Raw genomic sequence first — 24,715 nt, 5'->3', positions numbered from 1 at the left:
AACGTGTTGACACAAATCGTTCTATGTTTAAAAGCAGGACGCACAGGTTTGAAATTCGAATTTCAAACAGGATGCCCGATTTGAGAGGGATGTTGCGATCTTAAGACCCTGCAGGTGACGTCACATATGGTGTTTACTCCTCTCCCCTCCGTATTAAAAACCGACTGTATTCCTTTTTCGAATAGGGTTGGTTTTTGAAAGATAGTTTTGTGTACTTTTAGTTAATAGACCCCGTGGGAACGAAAGTTTACGCATTTGTGGAAACTTTTTTTTTTCTAAACATCGCGATTTCCGTTGCGCAAGTATTGTGCCAGTGACATATTAGATTTATTGGCATTCAGATTTTATTGTGATTTTGAATATGTGCATCTATTTAGGGGATAATCTTAAGAGTGTGAGAAAAGCGGGTAGATTCTGAATATTGAGATATATTATTGGTTGATAGTGTTTGTTAGGGACTTTAGTAAACATGGTTTTAAATGGGGAGTGAAAATGAAAATGAAATGAAAATGAAAATGAAATATTTATTTTTCAAGTAGGCATATTACAATGCGCATATGAACGTCAAATAAAGCTACTAGTGTGACCGTTTACTTACTTGTATATTTTATTTTATACGTTTATTATATTATGGAATCTATTGGACAAGGTAACTTCTTCATTCAACGTTTTAAACTTAATTTTGACGCTTTATAAATAAATGTTTGCAATTTATTATAACTTTTGAGAACTACGCTTGAAATCAGTTTGGAAACCATATAAGACACAAAAGTGGCATAGACTTTTTTAACTGAATTTTCAGCTTATAATATACAATCCCTAGCCTCCCGACGGGATAGGTAATAGACAGTAACCCATGGATTATGTCATAGAACAAAACAAATAGTTTTTCTTGATAACAAGGTTGAACTGTACAATGACTTTAACATTGATATAAGTCGATGGATAAGTAACAATATTATAATTTTTTGTTTTAAAAACTATTTACAAAATATCAACAAGCGTCTAATATAAGGAATAATTTACAACCCAAGTTTTATTCATAAAAATAAAAATAAAAATAAAAAATAAATTGTAAAACTTTACATGTAGTTTTACAATTGTAAACATGTATCGCCAAAACGTTCCGCAGAAAGAGACAACAATATTATATCTACGCGTTAGAACGAGACGCAACACTTCCTCTCGACCGAGCACGTAGCGTTCTTATTTCTATTCAAAAGACGTCTAGACTGACTATTCTAGATTATTGTCGATTTATTTGACAGTAATTGACAGAATGGTGTTGTCAATGCGTTGCTGTCAATAAATATGGTACAGTCAGGCAAAAAGCTTAAATTTTGGACTTTAGTACGGTCGCTATCAGATATTTTGGAATTTCGATTCAATAAATTAACAAAAAAAATTGATCATAAGGCTTTTTTTATGACGGTGCTCCATATTTAAGTAATAAACGAAGAAAGAAATTGCTATAACATAGTTTTTAAAATTAGTTAATTATATTATATAATTTATATCTCAACTCATTGAATATTTTTAACACACATTTTAAGACAATCTATACCAATCCATACTAAATAATATTATAAATGGGAAAGTGTGTGTGTCTGTTTGTTTGTCCGTCTTTCACGGCCAAACGGAGCGACTAATTGACGTGATTTTTTAAGTGGCGATAGTTGAAGGGATGGAAGTGACATAGGGTATAAAAGCCGCGGGCAAAAGCTAGTAAAACATAAATTTTAATTATACCCATTCATTTTCTGTGTGTTAGTCATCTTTCAAGTATTCGAAGGTTTCCGTATCCCGAAAAATTCAGAGAAACCAATTATATTCAACATCAATAAACTAAACCAAAAAAACGGACATACAGAGTATTATTTAGTCACCCGTGTGATGACGGGTTAAGAATTTCACCACCCCCTTTTCCTCCCGTGGGTGTCGAATCCATATTCCGTGCATGTCGTAGAAGTCGACTGTGAATATGGATTCAATTGTGTGGGCAATGGGCTGGCATTGGCAACCTGTCACTGCAATACCAAGATTTTGTTTTCTATCAACCCTTTAATTGCTTGGAGTTGCACTAAAAAGCAGTTTCATGTGCTCCTCCTACCCATTTTAACACATACTATGCGTGAGTTGTTTTATTGACAGTGAGCTGCAAAAGTGAATGGCAAATTTATCAATGTATTGATTCATAATTTCTTCATTCAATTTTTTGCACCACGTCGGTGGCAAACAGAGGTATACGGTCCGCCAGATGGAAAGCGGTCACCGTAACCTATGGACGCCTGCAACTCAAGGGGTGTCACATGAGCGTTGCCGAACCATTAGAAACTTGTACACTCATTGTTTGAAGAGCCCCATACTGTAGTTCATCGTTCATTTTGCAGCTCACTGTACAAGTATTTAGTATCCGGCAAGTAATAAATCCGACTGTACCAGTTACCTACAAGCTACACACAACCCTTGTACAGTGGTAAATCAATACCATTACCTTAAAACCACTATAAAAATGACTGATACCAAACAACATCACTTTTCGCAAATCGATCTACAAAATACATCCAAAAACATCCCCTAAAACTATACTAACACAACTTAAATTGCATTGAATGAAAGCACACTCGATTTACGCTGCATTTTTAAGCTGGTTCAATTGAAAATGAACCTTAAGTTTCTTTGTTTTTAAACATAAAAACATTCAACAATCAATATCTGTAAATATTACTCATATTAATCAAAAATCAACTCTCAGCTTACATACGTAAGGTAGTTTTTAGTCTGTCTCAAGTATGTGACTTAGGACGTTTTGGTCTGTAGCTTCAACTTGCGCCCGCGCATCTCGGCGGGCGGAAATCTTAATGGATCCCTCGGCTTACTAACGATGGGATCCATCGATCCGATCCATAGTGTTAATAATGATTACATTCGAGCTTTATAGATCATTAGGATTTTTATAGCTGATTTCATTGCTTGTTAATGCCATGATGATTGTAATTGTCAAAGTTATTGGAGAGTTAAATATCAATGTCACCATCTTTTTTTTTATATTTGATAGTTTTAGAATTGGGTGTACAGTTGAGTTCATTTAAATGTAAAATTTATGTGAACAATAATTTCTGAACATGATCAAGTTTTTATCCTCATATAAATATTGGTGTGATGTTTAGGTATTTGGGTTCACGTACAGTCACCGGCATCAATAAGTGATGATTTCTATACCTTGTCGCATGAACGTCTTGTTTGAAATGTCATACGAAATTGTCAAACGATTAAAAGCGACAAGCTACAGAAATCATCACTTTTTTATGCCGGTGACTGTACCTAAATGTGTAGAAGATGTAAATGTCTGTGGGGTATTTTGGTATTCGATTATTTTATCATTTAAAAAAATGTGGAACGAATAATAAAAATGCGATAGTTGGGATAATATTTTTCTTATCTTATCTTATTATTTATTAGTTGGTCACAGTTTGTATACGCGTCCTAACTTGCGTTTATAAATAGGTACTTAACTGAAGTCTACTGTTTGTCAGTTCACATTAGTGTTTTTATATTTTTAAACTACGAAAGCGTTTCCCTGCGAATTAAATACTGAATGCGTAACTTATTCTAGATAGTTTTTAAGCAAAATTGCAAAACTGGATATAAAATAATACTGTAACACTATTGTGGCTATTCTATGCCATATTAACTACGTTTTGATACTTAAAAACATTATTTCTTCAAAAAAATGTAAAGGACGGATTTTGACATGTCCTTTACAACCATCTAATATATAAAATGCTACACTAGGTTAAGGATACTAAAAATTTACATATTTTTCTATATACGTCACAAATATAGGTCAAAAAACAAAAAAGTATTTTGTCCTTTACGCCAATTGAACCCAAAGGTATCGAAATGTCATACGAAATTGTCAAACGATTAAAAGCGACAAGCTACAGAAATCATCACTTTTTTATGCCGGTGACTGTACCTAAATGTGTAGATGTAAATGTTTGTGGGGTATTTTGGTCTTCGATTATTTTATCATTTAAAAAGACATTTTTTGCTCAAAGTAAGTACATGTTTAAATTTTGTTAATTATCCAAGCATTTTCTCACAAATATTATTTAACGTTTAAATATACAATAATTACAAAAAAGACGAAAACATAATAATTAAGAATGGTTTATTTTTAGTGCTCATTAGTTACGTAATACGTATTAACTACGTACTTCACAGTTAATTATCAATTATTATTCCGTTCTTGGAATTAGTATAAATAATTACAATAAAGGCCCATTTAGATGGTACGAGAACTCGCATACGAGTTTTATTACATTGCGGTATTTGATGGCTGTGCAAAATTGTATGTAACCTCAACAGCCCGCAATGTAACTAAAATCGCATGCGAGTTCGCACGCCGTCTAAATCAGGCTTAAAAACCTTAAAGGTACTTAGTCAATCAAAAGGTTATATGTGTATATTTTACATAGAATATATTTGAATATAATTTTTATTTAAAGCTTTCTTAGCATGTGAAGCGAAAACGATTTGAAATTATAATTAAAATCATACTGCGGCAAAACCATATAACTGCAACCACTGTAAAAAGTCTCGAACTACTGAAAAAGTCTGTCCAAAAAATACTTACAAAACCTGGTCAATAATAATATGTATTTTGGAGCAAATACTTGTACATATCTTTAAATTGAAATTTACTACGGTTTTGATACGGTCATCAATAGATATTATGTTATTAATATTACACACTAAACACAACCTTCCGAGTCATGGAAGCCGTTTTGTTTTTGAATTTAGAACCTTTTGTTACTCAATAATAATTCAAAATAAAATTTCGAATATGTACAAAAAATTGTAACGAAGACTGAGGAGGTTAACGTGACGTGGAATTTCACCACTATTTTTTTTTTTTTTTTAATATATTTTGCTATTTGCCTTCCATATTGATAGAAATTATGTGGATAATGTTAGAACCCCTCTATATTTTAAATTACTGTGTATGAATATGTGTGTGTTCATTTCCTGTATCCCCAATGTGCAATAAAGAGTATATTTCCGTCAGTTCTGTAGGTTCGTGCGTCTGCATGTCATTACGCGGCCATATTTGCGAAGCCTGCGGGTCGCACGGTAGCGGCCAGGTGCACGTCAAACACAGCATACATGTGTAGCTGCCAGTTTTACTTGAAAATTAAAGCGTAAACTAAAATATAAACATAAAAAAAACTGAAAACATTTATTCAGCAAATAGGTAACAGGGGCAATTTTTTGAGATTATAATAAATAATATGAATTCTAACTAAAACATAAAGCTTTTATCGACTATTTGATAGATTTTTCTTCTTGCAAAATCAATTTTAATGATTATTATAACAAGTTTTTGTCCTAAGATATTTTTCTACAAGTATTCATTTCATTTCATTTCAAGCTTTCTGTAATTTCATAGTGTCTTAATAATTAAAAATTCTGAATCAAGTTAGAAAAATGCCACGATTTTTCAATAAAGATATATAATCTAACACAACGATGCATGTTATGGAATTATTCTCATCTTATTGATTGAATATTAAGTCAGTGTTGTTCATCAGGAAAGGTTTCCTACGTAGATAATAAGTTACCTACTCTATCTTCTTAATTATTAATTTTCAGTCCTGCAAAGATCTGGAAAATCCAAGCACCTAATTCAAGACCGTGAAATGTATCAACCTATCAACACAACAAAAGACGGTTTTATATATTTTTTTTCGTCAGATCGTGACGTTTATTCTATGCCAGTATTATTCCAACAACTTATAAAGTACAAGCGGAAAGAAATCTTACAACCAGTATTTAAGAACGATTCCCGATTAAGCATAGACTATAGTCTCGAGGTCTTCTTAAACTGGCATTTTTAAAATTCGAACAGTCAGTTTGATCGATCAATAGGAATGCGTTGGCTCGCGCCGAATCATTCGAATTTCGAATTTTCACGGCAAATCCGCGACAACCGTTCAATGACAATATTAACTGATTTTAGGGTTTGATTTTTTATGGGAACCTTTTTCTTGAGGTTGTGACATACACTGACACAATCTTAGAGTCTTTGGATTGTTACTAAACTTACGTATCTGCTACTGAACGAATTATAACGTCTCGTCATACATAACGTTTGAAAATCTTTTATTATTTCACAAAAAATATTGTTTTACATTTTATACGAAAATTATTTTGTATGAACCTCGTAAGCTCCTTTATCAATACAGTATTATTTAATTGGATAGGTATTATAATGCTTAATATGTAAAATAGCTAAATAACTATCAACTTTTTAAACTTAGAAATAAATACACTAACCTAATTTGTACCATTATACAATTGTAAACTCCTAACTTTGTCTGAACATATCTGCATCTGCACCTAATTGCTAACTGCAAACTTCTTCTAATCTGCATACAGAACCCATCTGTATCAACTCCGCTCGCGCCATACATTTTATATTCAGGAGCACGATTTCGATCTTTTCCGCCGCTATGGGTGACAAAAGACCAAAAAACGGCAAAAAATACGTCTTTCCGGTTTTTATGTCTATGGAAAAGAGTTTAATTCGGCATTTGAATTTTAAACTTGGAATCTTGGTCTTAGGAACGGTGCTTAGCAATAACTGAACGCTTTTCGCTAGGCACGCGCCTGCCCCCTGCTGGTTCCAAATTTGAATGCTTTTGCGTTTCGTTACACGATATTTGTTTATTAACAGTATTTTTTTTTCAGCCCGTAATCTTGAAATTCAAAACTATTATGCAATGAAATGGTAAATATGTCATAAAATATTTTGGCAAGGTACTTCAGTCACTGAAAAATGTCGGCTTTAGAATATGTATATTAGGGGCAAGGGATTGTATTTCTTTACGGTCCTATTTGAATTCGTGTACCTTTTCTACTGAAAATAGATTTTTCCGTATACAACCTGTTTTTATTGAATTCCGTTAACTTCAAGGGAAGATTTTTTTAGGTAAAATACAGTTAATTTCTCTAAAAATCTAGCGTCTTAATCGTTATCGAGTCATTAAAAAAAATGAAAAAAAAAAAAAAATGAAAAATCGTTTATTGGTCACAGATATTGTGTTACAAGGTAAGAAAGGGTTGGGACCTCCTATTAAGTATATCAATACTTGTAGCAGGAGACCCCGCTCTTCCAGCGGCAAGGTAGGGGTCTACAAACCAATACAAAACTCGTTAAATTACGTTAGGTACAGAAAAATTAAGTTAAAAGTATAATATTTCTCAATAGTGAGACAGTCTAAAGTCTAGGCGAAATAACTTTCTTACTACATGTTGGTAATAACTAATACTTAACATAGGAAAAACAAAAATGGCTATTTACATGTGTATATAATATTAGGAACAAATTAGAAGTGTATAAGTAGTGTGTATTAGATATATTATGTGTGTGTGTATGTGTGCGTGCGCGCGCGCGCGCGCTTGTGTGTGTGTGTGTGTGTGTGTGTGTGTGTGTGTGTGTGTGTGTGTGTGCGTGTGCGTGTGTGTGTGTGTGTGTGTGTGTGTGTGTGTGTGTGTGTGTGTGTGTGTGTGTGTGTGTGTGTGTGTGTGTGTGTGTGTGTGTGTTTGAGTGTGTTTGAGTGTGTTTGTATGTATGTGTGTTTGTGCATTCATGCGATACAGATTGAGTTTAGAGCAAAATATATGATGATTACCTAGTACAGCAATTTAATAATGACTCTGTTTGCTCATAGTCTAAATTATGTATCCAATCCCGAACAATTTTTTTACATTTCACTGTTGTAAGTGGATGGATAGAAAGTTTGGCATCAACTACGTTATACAAGTGAGCTGCTTGTGCAATATATTGCCGCTTTGCGAACACCGAGTTTAGTTTAGGAATGGGGGCAACTTTGGGTTTTCTCCTACGTGTTGTTTTAGGTGGTTTGAATTTGAGAGATTTGTGTAATTTCAATATGGTATTTAATATATACAATTTGCGCATAGAAAGAAGATTTGATATTTGATAAAGCTCAGAAGTGGGAAATCTGTATGGTTTTGAGTACATGACTTTAAGTAAACACCTTTGTCCTCGTTCGACGTTAATGAATTTAGTTTTACATGAACCTCCCCAGGTAGTAATACAGTATGTCATAATAGATTCTGCTAAAGTAATATATATTTGTTTTAATAATTTATGAGACGCGATTTGTTTTAATTTCTTAAATAACCAGGTTAATTTTCTTATTCTACCGTTAACATATTCCACGTGGCCATACCATGAGAGACGCTGATCTAGAATAACTCCAAGATATTTAATGGATTCAACCTTTTCAATGCTATTACAGTGACAAGGTTGAGTATCTGTTAGGTTACATTCGTGAACTCTTAGTACTAAGTTGTTAGATGGTTGCGTGTTATTGTATTTAGTGAAGCACATATATTTCGTTTTAGATTCATTTAGTGTAAGTAAATTAGATCTTAGCCAAGTATTTATCTTATGTAGTCCTTTTTCTGCCTTTGCATACACTGTGTCCCAAGTGACTCCACTAAAAACAACAACAGTGTCATCTGCATATGAGATTATGCTACCTCCATCAATTTCAAGATTGGTTAAGTCATTGATGTATGCCAAAAATAATGTGGGACCAAGAACACTTCCCTGAGGAACTCCATACGAAATGTGACAATCCATAAGAAAAGGGCCCTTATGGCGGTTTCTAGTTACGGAGATATCGACGTTTTTGTAAAATCGTTCGAAATTATCGATTTTTGAATTTATGCAAAATAGTAAAACATACGAATAGACGTGCAATTGTAGCTTGGTTTCAGTAGTGTACGTTAAGTATTTCTATATTAAAATTCAGCTCAAAGTTTAGTAGAAAAGGGCCCTTATGCCAGAGCGCGTTCGAAAATATGAAAACTGTTGTTAAAAAATGTTGTAATTACTTACAACTTTTGTTTATAAGTTAGTTTATGTTATATAGGTACGATTCAATGAAGTACTTTGATACCTAATTTAAAAATTACCCGATTTAGGTACCTAGTCGTCACTTTAAAATAAAAAAGTTTATTCTTACCGTAAACTGCTGCAACATTGCCTCGTGGCTTCAACTTAAGGAAACAAACACTTTATTTATAAATGCAATTATAGGCACAGTTGATGCCACGTGGCAATGTTGCAGCAGTTGACGGTACGTAGTTTATGAATGGTCCCTTATTGGTGACATTATCGGTGGTAAGATGTGTTTTCTTCCGATATACTAAGTGTCTTAAATAATTAAAAAACAAATATTAAGAATTACAAATCGATCTGGTAGGTACTGTGTGAATTAATAATTATAATAAACGTTTTATGAGAATTACTGATTAATGATCAAGATTTTAAGTTTACTTCATATAACATTTTTTCTTTGGTATTCTGTTATAATACAAGATAAGTAACTAAAATAATAAAATACATTAGCAATGAGTAATTTTTATCTGTGATGGTCATAAGGGCCCTTTTCCCAAATGTATGGGAGTCAATAATTTGTGATTTTTATGTAACTTTAAAAATTTATAAATAAAAAAATAAGACAGGCAGAATAATTCTGACACTTTAGTTATAAATGTGTAGACTGATTAAATATAATTTAGAAGTCTCTATACGAAAATTATTATTATTATAGGAGCAGATGTTAAATATTCTAATTATGATATTCTGATTAAAATATACATATTTAATGAACCATGGGATTTTATTTCTATCCTTAAATGTAAGTTGAAACATATATAACTATGTACTATAGTTCAGATAGCAACATATTAGAAGAAAAGCCAAAAAAATATGTTTTCCTAATTTTTTTCTTATAAGCGACTTGCCCTAATCAAAGCTCGATTTTTCATGATCTGGAAGTCGATGAAACACAATCACAACTGATTCTCAAAGAAATGTACCTTGAGATACACAATCAATCGTCATCTATGTAACTTCCAATGGGAACACCCTTAAAGTGAGTTTCAAACTTCTTTTCACGTTTTCTCAAAAGTGCAATACTTAGCATGTGTATGCTTGATGATTTTTAAAAAAAAAAGTACGTGGCCTAGGGCCATGATTTTTTTTGTATTAGATAGCTTATTTAATGCAGATTTAGGATCTGTGCCTAACTCAATACCTGCCATAAGGGCCTTTCTGTGATGGATTGTCACAAATAGACTTCTCATCACTAAGGTAAGGACTAATCTTGACTTTCTGGGTACGACCATTGAGATAGCTATTTAATAGGTCAAGTGGTTTTCCTCTGATTCCCATGAGCTCAAGCTTGCGAACGAGAGTGGGGAGAGAGACGGTGTCAAATGCCTTTTTTAAATCAAGGAAAATAGTTAAGCATTTACGATTTTTATCAACAGTTTCCGTTATCATCGTCGTTAACGTCATAACCGCATCCTCCGTAGATTTGCCTTGTCGAAACCCAAACTGATTTTTAGATAAAATTTCAAATTTGTTAAAATAATTAGTAAGTCGCGTGTTTATTAATTTTTCGATTATTTTTGAAATAGCTGGAAGTATAGAAATGGGCCGGAAGTTATTGACATCATCCCTCTCAAAATAAAAATAATTACTGAACACGTATATGACAGCCTTTACCAATTCCTAATGTTATTTGTTTTGACATGTGCCGTCAATCACTTGACACTAACTTGAATGTTATTCTTAAGGGTCTAATAAATTCATTTATTATGTATGAAAATGATGAAAAAATTAACTAAAAGTAATATACAGGATGTTTCCTGATAATGAACCTAGCTACGTGTCGAATTTAACGGAAAACAAAAAAAAACACGGTGTACATAGATATCGGTAGGTTGATTTGATATGACCTACCCAAGTGTTTATACTTAAATAACAAATTAGATAATCTTATTTACTCGTAAATAAATGAAACCTTTCTAAATTCGTGTTTTACTAAATTCGTCTCAGTTTTAGCCGTCATAAAATCTACCTGCCAATTTTGTGCTTCATTTAATTTTACCAATAATCCATCTGTCCATTCTAATTATTCCGATTACAATTGAAATTGTCTATGTGGCAACGATTTCTCGCTGTTTACGCGGTTGCGCCAAACTTTAACGCATGGTCGCGGGTGACATTGGTCCGGTGACGGTTTTTGCCGCCATCTTTGAGAGGTCGCTGAGAAAAAACTGTGACGTTCATAAAAAAAAAGAAAAACTGTGACGTTTCAATGAGGTTGATTGGTTTTTACTAGATTGCGATGATTGTAAGATGATTTGTTACATAGACATCTTGCGTATCCATTGATATTTATATTAAAGAAGACGGCGAATTAAATCTTGGCAAAAATGTCAAGAAATTCATATTTTCTATAGTATATTAAACATTCGCCCCTACATTTTCTGTCAATTTTTAATTGTCTCGTCGATGATTCCACCATCTTCAAGGTTTAGGAAGGCACGCGCTTTGTGAAGGCAATAGGCCGGTGGGCCCTACATATTTTTACAAATTTGCCGCATTTTTTTAGTACCAAGATTTGGTTGACCATTTATTTATATGTAGGTACTTTTACTTAGAAAAGAACTGAAAAGACATAATTCTCAAAAGTAACTTGGAAGAACTGTCATTCAGTCTATCAAGTAACATTTGAAATAAATTATAGGTGTGTATAAATATGTAAGGCAAGATTATTATTCTGTGGGCGTAATGATACATTATTTATAAGTGGTTAATTATTAAATAAACATACTGGTAATGGGTGACAGTGACAGTATTTTCGTATATTTTGTACCTAATTAAAAAACCTTTTGATGTTAACATATTATTAAAATTAAAACTGACATTTTCATTTAGCTATATATATTTTTAACACAGGCTTGATTCCACTATTCAAAATAGAATAAAAAATAAAAATTCAGTCGAATTGAAAACCTCCTCCTTTTTTTTGAAGTCGGTTAAAAATAAAATAAACACATTCAAAAAGTCAGCATTTATGTTCAATTGCCTAAGGAGTAAATTTGTAGATTAAACTACTGCAAAGAAGCTAGCTCAGATAAATGTTGACAATAAATATTGAACACCTAAATAAAACAAATAATACACAAACAAAGCCATGTTTGCCGTCCCCGGCCTCCCCAAGATTTATTCGTCACCGCGTAAACTAATTTTCTTAAAATCCGTCGCAAAAAGGGGAGGCGCGGCAAAAACGGACCGGCCAGTTTTTGCCCGAAAATTATTATTAATCGCTCCCATACATCCCGAGTTATCTAGGGGCTGACTTTAGGCTGTTTTCTTAATAAGGTCTTATGTCAAAGGCTAAAGGAACTCCCCTTATGACCCTTTTCGCAAGTTTTCTTTTATAAGGCCACGTTTTATTAGGAAAAGCCGCACTTGCGTCGTTTAAAGGTTTAATAAGACCCGTAGTTTTTTCCACTCGTTTGGTATTTTTGTTTAAATGTCAAATGCTTTGACATTGGGTAGATTATGGTAATAAGTCCTGTCATTTCGGTGGGCAGGGACTGTCACGCCCGCGATTGTTTTGTTTAGTTTTGAAATTATGCATGTTTAACTTTGTTATTGATGCTGAGTTGTTTTTTTTTCATATAAATTTTTTGAAGTATCATTGACATTGTTAAATAATTGTTTTCAATATTCAAGTACTCTTGAGTTTAGTTAACATTTTTTTTAGTTTGTTATAAATAAATAAATATCATAGGACATTAGGACATTCTTACTCAAATTGACGGAGTCAACGGTAAGCTCGAGAAGATTTGGGTTGTGGGTACTCAGACATCTTCTTATAGTTTAGTATTAGTACACAATATTTCTATACCTAGATATTACATTTTATAGTTTATCCTTCAAAAGCTGCTACGTTTATACATTACCTAGTTATTAACATTTTGGTGAAAAACATACGAAAACAAAAAAAAATATTCATAGGTACTGATAAAGTTTTCTCGATAGTTTTAACCGATATGTTATTACAAGATTTATAAGACTTAATATATTTAATGTTTCTCATACTGAACCTAACTCATTTAGTAATTAAAAGGCCAACACATTGAAATGTACCCACATCACCCTGTCATGTCAGTCTGACTAGATTTGACCGTGGCAGCATCTGACATGTTAAGATCGTGTGCTTAAGGATTTTCTGATACTTAGATTAAAGGTTTAAAGGGGAAAGAGGGGTGAAGTGGATTATTAACATTATTCAAGTATTAAGGTGCTTCGATTTGACATAAAAAAAACAATTGCCTTTTAAGTCATTGTATCTACTCTATTACACCACTCGCGCTTATTTCATATAAAAAATACAGTAATAATTCAGTAAATATTGTGAATTTTTTATTAAAAAATTTCATTTTTTTTTGTGCGCAATGGATAGAAAAAAAATGTTTTAAAACAAATCCTCCTGACCATTTATTAGTGAGGATTGGAAGTCTAGGGAGGAGGCCTTTGCCTAGCAGTGGAACCTGCTGCTTATAAGAAATAACTCATTTTATTGATATTTACTTGGTGAAATTATTTTTCGCGCTACAAAAAGATTCATATTTATTTATTTAAATTTTATTCCACAAAAGACAAACATAATGTACAGAAGGCGAAGTTAATACCATCATTTTATCATGAATGACAAGCGTAAATTAAGATATTACTTTATGATTAATTCTCTAAAATCGATAAACAATCAATCATCGATTAATTAACCTCTCGTATGCTTAGGAGCAGATCTGCTCCATATTGTTTCAACTTTAACATGTAGTTATTATGACTAATATATTAATGACAATTTTTTGACAGACGCATACGAAAGGTTAACAATCCATTTGACGGATAATTCGTGAATAATGCTCAATCGAGTCGCAAATCGATTTGTTTGCCTATCATTTGATGGACAAAGCAATCAGGAATTGAAGAATTTACTTCCGATTCTTGGATTGTAAACAATTAAGTGACAATTGAAACGAATTGAATAGTTTTTACAAGTCTTAAGTTTACACCGACTTTAACAGAAGCGCGGAGTTTAACAGTGTCTCACTGTTTTATTCGATTCGATGCAAAATTAGTTTAGACTAAATCTACATACAGTAATTTATGTTTCGATTAATAAGTAGGTTGATATTATAATCGATTTTCCTTGATTTTTACGTTATTATGATGTGGCCTGTTTAATCTATTATGAATCAAATAAAAATATATTAAAACAGATTTTTTCCCATTTTCGTGTTACAGTTTTGACATGCGCAGATGATTTAATATATCCAAAACATTGAATATGAAAAATAACCTTTTTTTGCAATGTACCCCAATATCCCTTATTGAGATAAACCTAAACTTTATTTCCATAAACATAACGCCTACTGCCCATTTAAGTGTGACCAAGTAATTTTTTAAGAGATTTTCGCGACAGCATATCTTGACAAGCAAAATGGTCACCACTTAACCCTCCACTGCCCGTGGCTCTCAGATGTCGACCTGAGATTACGCGGTGATTAACCCTCTCGGAGATTTGCCGCATTTTTCCGCCGCAGGGCAAGGGTTGAGTAATCCTGTGTGTCTATTTGACAAGCGTATGTTCTTAAACAGGTTGACATGATTTAGTTACATTTATTTGACCCTTTAAGTGTTTCGTCTACCGTCTACCTTACATAAGATTTTTATTAGACAGCTACATTTTATCGAAATATTAAAATCGTGAATACTCATAGTATTTTAAAATCATGTCAGCATTAACATTCAATTTAGTTTAACTCTATTTGTCCACCTTAATCTACCACCAAAATGATATGTTTTCACAATAACAATTTCAAAATGTAAAAAATAGTAATGTGTTTTATTTAATATTTGTGTCCTCTCCTGTCTAACTGCTATTTTTACAATCTTTCTTGTTATTCTGACTTTTATGACTTCCTCCTACTTCCTTCAAATCTATTTCTTACAATTTCTCTATCACGGTAATTTTTCCTAATTTCAATTCCGCTACATAATTGGCACACATGATTCAAAATTGCCCCAAATTGACCAGGTGGCCAGCAGTGGAGATAGAAGGGGGCGGAAAAAGACCATTTCAGACGAGTTTGGGGCCCCTCGGGGCGCCGGCGACCCCACGCATTGGGGCCTTTTGGAGGCCTCGGATCACGAGGTATTGGACCTTGGAGACAGTTTTGAAGACCTACTAATGTTAGGGACCGATTTTTGAACTATCTGATAGACTTTATAGATACTCCTTCCTTCTTGGATAAGAAAAAAAGAGAGCGTGTCATCTTTACCTGGCAGATAGGTAATTTTATCTGATGTTTGAAAAGTAAGACCTTAGTGGACAAGAAGTACTTAATTTGGATCTTACTTTAGGTGATTCGAATAGAATGTAATTCGAATTCAATACGACTATTAGTTTGTCATGCTCTTTTTGTTGTATCGTAAGTGAATGCGCGATAATCAATCTAGTTTCAATATATTCGATTTACATGCTAAGTTATATTGCTTTTTTCTTGCTGGTCTGACGCTAAGTTCGGTAAATGTGGTTTTGAGTGTAGTTTTTTTTTTCATTAAAATATAAAGAATAGTCCTTCACACCACTCTCGCATTCACTATGCCAGAAAACACGTTTCGAATTATCGAAAAATTTTACGGCATATTATATAACTCGTCGGAACTAGTTTTAGCTTCCAAAAATAGTTCTAGCGTCCTTCAAGACTGTCTTCATCGTCGTCGCCATGTTCTAGATACCTTAGTTTTTGTTTAGACACCGCAATATTTGTATTTATATTGTCTTCTCGCTTATCGCACTCTCAAGTATCCGTGTTTTTGTTGCATCTATACGTGTCTCGATTTTGTTATAATTAGGTACGTTAAGTTATTTATCGTGTAGATTCCTGAATCGGTCCTTGCCTATTAAAAGTCAGCCACCACTTCGAATTGCAGCCTCATACCATTAGCTCCAAACTTTAATTATCTCTGGGCTGTGACCAATCGCGTTCGTGTCTCAGATTTTCTGACAAGTCATCCGACGTGCTACCGAATCCTACATCCAGATTCCTTCCCTCTACTCCAACGTCGGCTTTATCGCTTCTAATTTAAAGTTTGACTTCGTTTATTTTAGTTTTGAAAACGCGTTCATTGTTAACCAGAATGGTTCTAGCTACATCATCATCGATTGCGTTGATTTGAGCTTTATTACCTGTGTAATTTGGGTTATAATTGAGGTTGGGATGGTAGGGTTTGATTGTTGCGTTAAAATTGAGTCGTGGCTCGCATAGTCGGCGGCATTGTGGAGGCAGCGCGGGATGACTGGCGGGTTTCATGAAACTAATTTGGGATGTAACAAAGACCAATGCTATACCGAAACAGTCTTTTGAATGTGTGAAGGCGCTTGCGGCACGTGTACTTGATTCGTGTTTAGATTTACTATTAGGTATAAATATTTAAATGACAAAGCTATCTTGCATCAATCTAACGATATGCTTTAAAAGGTTTCCTCAAATACATTAACGATGACTCAGGCAACTTTAAACTTCATTATTTCAAATGTTTAAGTTTAAGTAATGATCATAACTTATCATAAAGTTCAGTAACTTTATTCTCAGTGTCTCCCAAAAGTAATTTAGTATCTTACTTATCTTGCAATTCAACAAAATTACTTTTATTAAGGTACCCAAAACCTTGGGTTCACCTTGCTCAGTTTCTAAGTTCATCATCATTATGTGGGTAATCGGAGGAAGTGATTCGAGGCGTGAAAAATGTCATGACCACAGCGATGATGCTGCGTCCTGCTCCTTTGGGTGTTTAAGTGTGACGGGCAGTCATGCAAGGAGGGACAAATTACTTTTCATACCAGCCTTACAACACCCAACTAAAGTTGGATAAATCCAGAAGTTCAACATTGTAGCCAGTATTGTTTATTTTTTTTAGTCCGATCTCTTTTTTATTTCTAAAAATGTGAGACTTAGAATTTTCAAATTCTAATAATTTAATCTCGTATTTGAGATAGTTCTAAATAAAATTATTATTTAGAGATTTTACGTTATTTTACGGTCCTTTTTCTACCTACGTGTTATTTTTCTTAAGAAATACAATTTAAAGTTACCTTACATGCAATGAGTTTCGTTTTCTTTCAACCCCTTATTTTGCCAAGAGAGGCACTGAAGCTTTAGTAGTTTCATGTGCTCTGCCTACCCCTTTACGGGATACAGGCGTGATTGTATATATGTATGTACATGCAATGACGGTTGATGTAAATGCATTGACTGTATGTGTTGTTTAACTACGCACTGTAGGAACAATCTTTTTTGCTATTATTACACTAAAACATTTAAATAAAAGGTTTTTATAAAGCCAAAGACACGTACATTTTTCTACATTTTAGAAAAGTCAGGTTAAAATCGAAACTTCTTAAAACGGTTTATCTACTGATGAAACCTCAGTTAAACTGCCTTCTGGGGTGTTCCCCTTGCGCTATGACATGGGGTTCTTCAAGAAGCAGGTATTTAGGGTTCTTAAAGGTCGGCAACGCATAGGTGACTCCCCTGATGTTGCTTATGTCCATGGGCGGCGATGACTGCTTTCCATCAGGCGGCTCGTCTGCTCGTTTGCTGCCTATTTCATAAAAAATAAAAATAAAACTAAAGGTTTCCACAAAGTTCCCCTAAAGATCCCTAAAAGCGAAGTTATTTGCCTAACAGCCATTCGTTCCGCTGCGGATGTCGTCCAAGGACAAAACTCACTTTCTGCTGATTCTGATGATGAATTTTAAACAGCTACGTTTCTGTCTGAACCTTAAGTTGAAGAGGGAAGGGATAGAATAGCAAACAGTTGTCTGTAAAATATAAAAATAGGAAAAAGACTCGATAATGGGTCCGTTGATTGCGATTTGAAGTAAATTTACATTAGGAAATATTAAATAGGTTAAGAAGTTATGAATATTCGCAATAATTTGAAAAATAGCAACAGTTTGGAATCATTACGTAAAAACTTCGGACTTATGAAGCCCGAAAAACCATTTTTACTAAACTAACTACAATTTTTTTTTAAACAAGTTTCTAGGTCAATAGGTTCTTTGGCCACAACGCTGTAGGTACATTAAATAATTAAGTGCATTTTTAAATGTTTAAAATCACAAAGGATAATTGTTATTAACATCTTTTTCCATAATATATTACAAGTTTTTTTTATTTACATTTGTAGCTAAATTACCTTCATATATAAAAACTGTTGTTGTTACTTTGTCCCTCATTTGTGTATGTCTCAATGTGATTTGTGTTGCATGTCAATAAGTGTACATGTGTAATTGCTCATGTATTATTAACACCTAAATGTCAAAATGATAATGTATTCTCTGACGACCTCTTTCAAGATGTTATCAGGCCCACTTGTCTTTTTTAAATCAAAAAAATCCATCATATCTATTTTTTCAAGTTATCTATTGTATCATGACTATGAAAAAGGCCTATCATTGACATTGATTTTACAAGGACACCTTTCTAGTAAGAGATTATTTTTATAAAGGAGTTCATTATTAAATAAAAGTGACAGAAATATTACCAATTGGACTTACTTTTTTTTAATACTGCAGTAACAAACCTGTATAAAGAAAATAACATCGATTAATTTTTTTACACTCCCCCAATAATAGATTAGCTGAAATTTAACCAAATTAATGTTCCATCTCTCTTTCTTCCAGGTGTTCGGTTCGAAGGCGGACCTGCAGCTGCACACGCAGATCCACCTGCGCGAGGCCAAGCCCTACCGCTGCACGCAGTGCCCCAAGGCCTTCGCCAACTCCTCCTACCTCGCGCAGCACTCGCGCATCCACCTCGGCATCAAACCCTACCGCTGCGAGATCTGCCAGCGCAAGTTCACCCAGCTCTCCCATCTCCAGCAGCACATACGCACCCACACCGGTGACAAGCCCTACCGGTGCACCCAAATAGGCTGCACCAAGGCCTTCTCCCAACTCTCCAACCTCCAGAGCCACAGCCGCTGCCACCAGACCGACAAACCCTTCAAGTGCAACTCCTGCTACAAATGCTTCACCCACGAGAAAGACCTGCTCGAACACATTCCCAAACACAAAGAGTCCAAGCATTTGAAGACTCACATCTGCCAGTATTGCGGCAAGAGCTACACCCAAGAAACTTATCTAAGTAAGCACATGAACAAGCATGCCGAGCGAGCTGATAAGCGGCCTCCGATATCCGCTTTAGGACTGAGCGGTTTGAATAGGTCTTTGGCTGCGGCAGCGCCGACGGCGACTCCGTTCGGCGACCATCCGTACTGGCCTAAAGTCAGTCCGGATTCAGCGGCGCATATGTCTGATGACGGTGGTTATCATCAGCAGAGAGAGGAGGAGCACCACGAGCAGCAGCTGCAGCAGCACCGAGCGCTGTTCGCGCAACACGAAGCTCAAGAAGAGCGGTCGTTGCAGCCGCCGGTGTCTTCAGCGGCGAACTCGGCGTTCACGCCGATCAACTCGATGGCGCCGCACCTGAACGGGCTGTCGCACCACAGCGCGCTGCCGGCGCGGCCGTACCTGTACGACCCGCTGCACTTCCAGCAGGGCAAGCAGCAGCCCAACAGCTTCCCCAACCAGCTGATCTCGCTGCACCAGATCCGCAACTACGCGCACCAGCCCTCGGCCGCCCTCCTGCCCGCCGAACACATCCTCCCGCATGCGCTCTCGCACAAAGACAAACAGTAACTCGCAGCTAACTTCTAGTACTTACGATGGTATTATTAGTATAATTAACGAAATATATAATATTTAGAATCTCGCTCTCGAAGACAGTGGTATTATGAATGTATGAAATACGAACGTTTTTGTCGTTTATGAAAAATTCATGTTTTTAGACTAAAATTGATATCGTGTATTGAATACTCTGAATTTTTGTGAGTAGATTACAAATGTACTGGGTATGAAATGTGATTTCAAGGATTTGAATTCATTGATAGAGATTTTGATTAGTTTTCTGGAAGCGGGTCCTCTTTTGTCCGTAGCTGAGTTAGTGGAACCATGTCTGGTGGAATATAGAGCAAGCTTGGTTGATTCTCTCATTGCAACTGCGAATCAAAAACTAGATATAATTAAAACTGCTTTAAAGAAAACTAATCGTCTATAAGTTTAGCAATAATATTATTTTCTGTACATATATCTTCGAACTTCCGATCCCAGTTAAAACTCGGTGTTAATATATTCGGTATGAAAGCAAAAGATAGGACAATGTATTTATTTAATTCTTTTAAATTATCAATATCCCAGTATGCGTTACACACAAAGATGAAAGTTCCTGACAGATAAATTATACTTAGAGACAGTATACGGTCTTGAAATCACTATGTTCGGTTTGTATTGCATTTTGTATACTTTAGTTGTATCTCGCAGATCTCTGTACACATCACTTTCGCACTCAGTTCCTACTTAGTTCATATTCATTTAGTTTATCGTCTACTGTTGGCACGATTTGTTAAGTATTATCCTTGTGGAAAATGTCGTCTTCCTTGTGTCCGAAGCGTTCAAGGTCGAATATATTTTCTAAATATAACTTAAGCATTTCCATTTTGTATAGAAATTTTCGAGTGGCCAAATTTGCTTACGATTCGGTATTGACACTTTTTGTACATATTTTGTATATACGAATCCAATTTTTTGAAACCATGAAATTTATTGACATGTTTTTTTATTATTTTAGTCTAACGCTCGTGCTCAATTATATTAGCCGTGGTCTCGGCCGGCGCCGGCGGGTCCAGTACTTACGAAATTACATTTCACTCTGTTGATTTGGAAACTTAATTTAGACTAAGTTTTGGAGTATACGAAAATTGTTGATTTGGTCTTTCTGCACGTTTGTGCGGTTAAAGAGTATATGTGATAGGAGAAATCGGGAAAGACGAGGAAATATTTTTGGAGGAATACTTTGTTCTTCACGGGTTAGGTTAGCGCGGGCGTTGGTCTGCCCGCGCACATACACGCGGCGACACAAGTGTTGATGGCTGCTTTAGATCCTCGAATTTAGCCTCTATTCCTTCCTGCACAAGGAAACCCTAAATCAGCGCTCAAGGCCGCTGTCGCCGCCTGTACAGTTGCTAATGTCTAAGTTCTTGTACAAATGGTTCTTGTTTCTTTAGAATATCATGTACGGCAATACTTGAATCTTCCCAATCGTTGTGTTATATGTCAATATTAGTGCGTGAATTAAATGTATAATATTCATCATGACAAGCCAAGAGTTTATCCAAATTACTTTGGTATAGAAGAAGTTAAAGATCGCCAATATCTCTCTATTGTAAGTAGAAATGTGATATTGTATTTGATTTTTTTAGTTAAGTGTACACTTATTATTTAGATTAAATAAATATTTTTGTAAGTAATTTCGTTTTACGTTAGTTTCGCTTTGTCTAGCGTTTTAGGTTCAGATCATAGATGAAAGTGAACGAAATCTTTTTTGTTACTTAAAATCGATTAAAATTACAACTATGCCAAGATCAACTGACTGTTTTTATCTCAACCTATACCCTCATTACCCCTTTTTTTAAATTTGGTGGAAATGGTCAGACAATACTTTTTTTCTGGGCCCTTCGAAATCGAATCTGTAATTGACTTTTAGTATTAAAAACTTGTCAATTTCTACCAAGTTTCATGAAACCAATAATAACGTAGGTAATAAAAAAATCCTTTAAATTAAACATCTTTTAGAGATTTACCGTTTATTTAGTTAACAGTCGCAAATATTAAAATACTTAAAATAGGTATTTACAACGTACAGGGTAATTCTACCTACGTAGGTAAACAGTTCATTCAGCACAAATCATACGGTATTACAAAGCAGCATATGGACCATTTTATTTAAAATTATATACTACACTTTATTTCAAATGTAGAATTTTCATAAAACCTAGCTCGAATCTCAACCTAGTCGAAATCGCGAGAACTTCGGGTCAGGTAGTTCAAAATCTATACATTATCGGATGCCCTCATGCCATTGAGTAAATCAGTAAAATTTTAAAATTTTGACACTTATTCTCCTATTATGACTGAAAGTCCTCATGATTTCGAGTGGTAAATAGCATAAAATATTCTAATTAAAAAAAGTGTAATATACAACTTTAAAAAAGACGGCCCACATGATCACTTAAAATAAAAAAGGTCCAATGAAGATCAAAAGGCTGAAAGCAAAGGACAGATTTCTCAATATTGTTAGTGACTTGAGAGTTGAGATCGAAAAAATCTGTCATCTGTTTAAAAGTCTAATCTAAGATACGTATGCAAATTCCAAAATACTTCAGTCAATATAAAGAAAAAGAACACAAAAGCTTATATTCAAATTTTTGCACTAAGTACTTCTAGGAATAATAATTTTGAAAGTAACGAGTGTTACGACGACTAATCATTACAAATCTTTTCATCTGATGACATAATATGTATTTTGATCTTTATGTTGATAAAAGTAAAGAAGATTAACATTCAGAAAACTTTTTTAAAACAAAAAAGCTTACGAAACATTTAAGACTAGACAAAACGAATTTGCATATGAATTCCAGAATTAAATAATCCTCAAAGGACTTAAGATATGTAGGGAATACTTCAAGTAATACTTTATATGTATTGTCATTTAGTCGCCCTATATACTAAACGAGAAACATATAAAATTTCTCAAAAGCACTGGTTGACACAAACTTACAAATAATTTGTTCAAGCTTGAACATGTTAGATTAGAACTTCACAATATTATAAATACAGGAAATGATATAAAATAAGATAACAAAGAAGGAACGAGAAAACTTTATAATAATTATAAATAAATAAGTACAAAAACTAGATACCGAAAAGGTTTCCTATTTTTTTGTGATACACTCAAGAGATCGTTTTTCTGTTTTTCAAACCTTTCCGATATCGATTTTTTAAACCGAGCGTAGAAATCCAAAACATGAGCAAAATACAACGTCCTTTATATATTTTCCTTATCGTAAGTTACTTAAATAAAGTTGGTGGGGGATTTATAAATGAATACATAACACTAACATTTTTTAATACTTTTCCATGATTTATAGAATAGTGTCTTAGAAAACTTTCAAATTCAAGAACTCTTCTCTAAGGTCTTTTTTGCACTGTTACTGACTACTACTAAAATCAATTAACGACATGACCTTGAATCATATGACATTTTTTCGCATCTCTCTCAGCATATGGTTTTCCAGAAAGTATCCAAACAGCTGCTTTAAAGAGACACATTTAATTTACAACACTTAAAGAATTATTTCAAGAGAACCATGGTGCAGAAAGTATTTTTCAATAGTCTCACTAACGTCGTGGCTTGCGTGAACGACGATCGCGCGACCGTCGCATCGCAATGCCTATTATCAATATTTCATCGTGCCGCATCGCCGTCGCATGCCCGTCGTCCCCTCAAGCCACAGCGTAACTAGTCGTCATTAAATATCATACAGACGGAATGACAAAAATCGTCGATATTTAGACTTCAAATCCAGATTCCAGAATACATCTATAAATCCCCCACTCCCCAACCTCACAACCTAAACATCAACCTTGTACGGGGAGCCAGGGATGTGGTCGTCCCCCCACTTGACGATGACGATGTACTCGCCGCGGTCACGGACGACGTACGAGCACTCGTAGTTGTGGCGGCCCTTGTGCTTCAGCTGGACTTCGTCGCACGGGCCCTTGGGGCCGTAGATGCCGACGTAGAGGATGTTGTTGCCTGAAGGGTAAGTATTAAGGAATGTACATATTGTGGAGTAAGAGTAAGTATACGAAGCCTGTAAATAGCCTGACCTGACTGACTGAGTAATAAAGCCCGACCAGAAATATATGACTACGTGCAATGTTGCGGAATTTTTTTCATGCTAAACCGAACTGTCAGTCCATACATCAGAATAACAGCGCCCTCCTGACAATCGATAGGTACTAATCGATACTAATATTATAAATGGGAAAGTGTGTGTGTCTGTTTGTTTGTCCGTTTTTCACGGCAAAACGGAGCGACGAATTCACGTGATTTTTTAAGTGGAGATAGTTGAAGGGATGGAGAGTGACATAGGCTACTTTTTGTCTCTTTCTAACACCCCACTTCCCTAACACGGGGGGTGGAATTTTGTATAGAGCCTGCCGATTTTTTGGATTTAACGCGAGCGAAGCCGCGGGCAGAAGCTAGTAATCATATATTTCTGATCAGCCTTTACAAATTCTAATAATAGCATAAAACTTAGATCCAGACTGGACTTAGACCTAATAGCAAGCTGACAGGAAGTAAAACTAGACGCAACCAAGTAAATTTTCGGAACCTTGTGTTTTTAAAAGCTTCAGATACTAAAAAGCGTCGCATCGCGCTTAATTTCTGTATCTTTTATACCTAAACAACTGTTATTTAGTTAGTTAGCAGTTTATTGTTCCAAGAGAATGAGGAAAACTGTTTGTAGAACAATTTAACCTTTTAGACCCTTGAATTTACTATGTTCATTTCTTAATTGAAAAAAAAAATCATTTCTTAGTATGTCTTTCCCATCACGGAACAATGGTATTCCGGACCTTTGGGAGGCGTGCGCGGGGCCAAAGCCAACGCGTAGAGGCCCTTTCGACACTTTAATGAAATGTAAGGGGTACACCGAGCGGATGTTGCCCTTGCCCGTATCATGGGACACACGTAGAGGCAACACCCGCCAGGGTGTAAGGACTAGTCATTTCTTTAATTATTATAACCTAACCACATAATTAAAATTTTG

General features: G+C 34.7%; 2 protein-coding genes across 4 annotated transcripts in view; one reads left to right on the top strand and one right to left on the bottom strand.

The window, feature by feature from the left end:
• LOC125237439 (zinc finger protein rotund-like) overlaps nt 1–21,464 on the top strand; it is a 223,679-nt gene extending 202,215 nt beyond the window's left edge. For all 3 annotated transcript variants that reach the window (XM_048144505.1, XM_048144507.1, XM_048144506.1), the window contains one exon: nt 18,663–21,464. In XM_048144505.1, coding sequence (XP_048000462.1) covers nt 18,663–19,679 — 1,017 coding nt within the window. In that variant the 3' untranslated portion in view covers nt 19,680–21,464. The remainder of the gene's footprint in view (nt 1–18,662) is intronic.
• A 192-nt stretch (nt 21,465–21,656) lies between these two features.
• The window catches only part of LOC125237436 (filamin-A-like), a 58,916-nt gene continuing 55,857 nt past the window's right edge, over nt 21,657–24,715 (bottom strand). Inside the window, 1 exon segment of the mRNA XM_048144504.1 lies at nt 21,657–23,694. Within this exon segment, the coding sequence (XP_048000461.1) occupies nt 23,510–23,694 (185 nt within the window). The 3' untranslated portion in view covers nt 21,657–23,509.

This window comes from Leguminivora glycinivorella, chromosome 21 (assembly GCF_023078275.1).
Source record: "Leguminivora glycinivorella isolate SPB_JAAS2020 chromosome 21, LegGlyc_1.1, whole genome shotgun sequence".
Lineage (NCBI taxonomy): Eukaryota > Metazoa > Arthropoda > Insecta > Lepidoptera > Tortricidae > Leguminivora > Leguminivora glycinivorella.
Note: the sequence above shows the minus strand (reverse complement) of the source record. Positions and strands in the feature narration are given on the sequence as shown.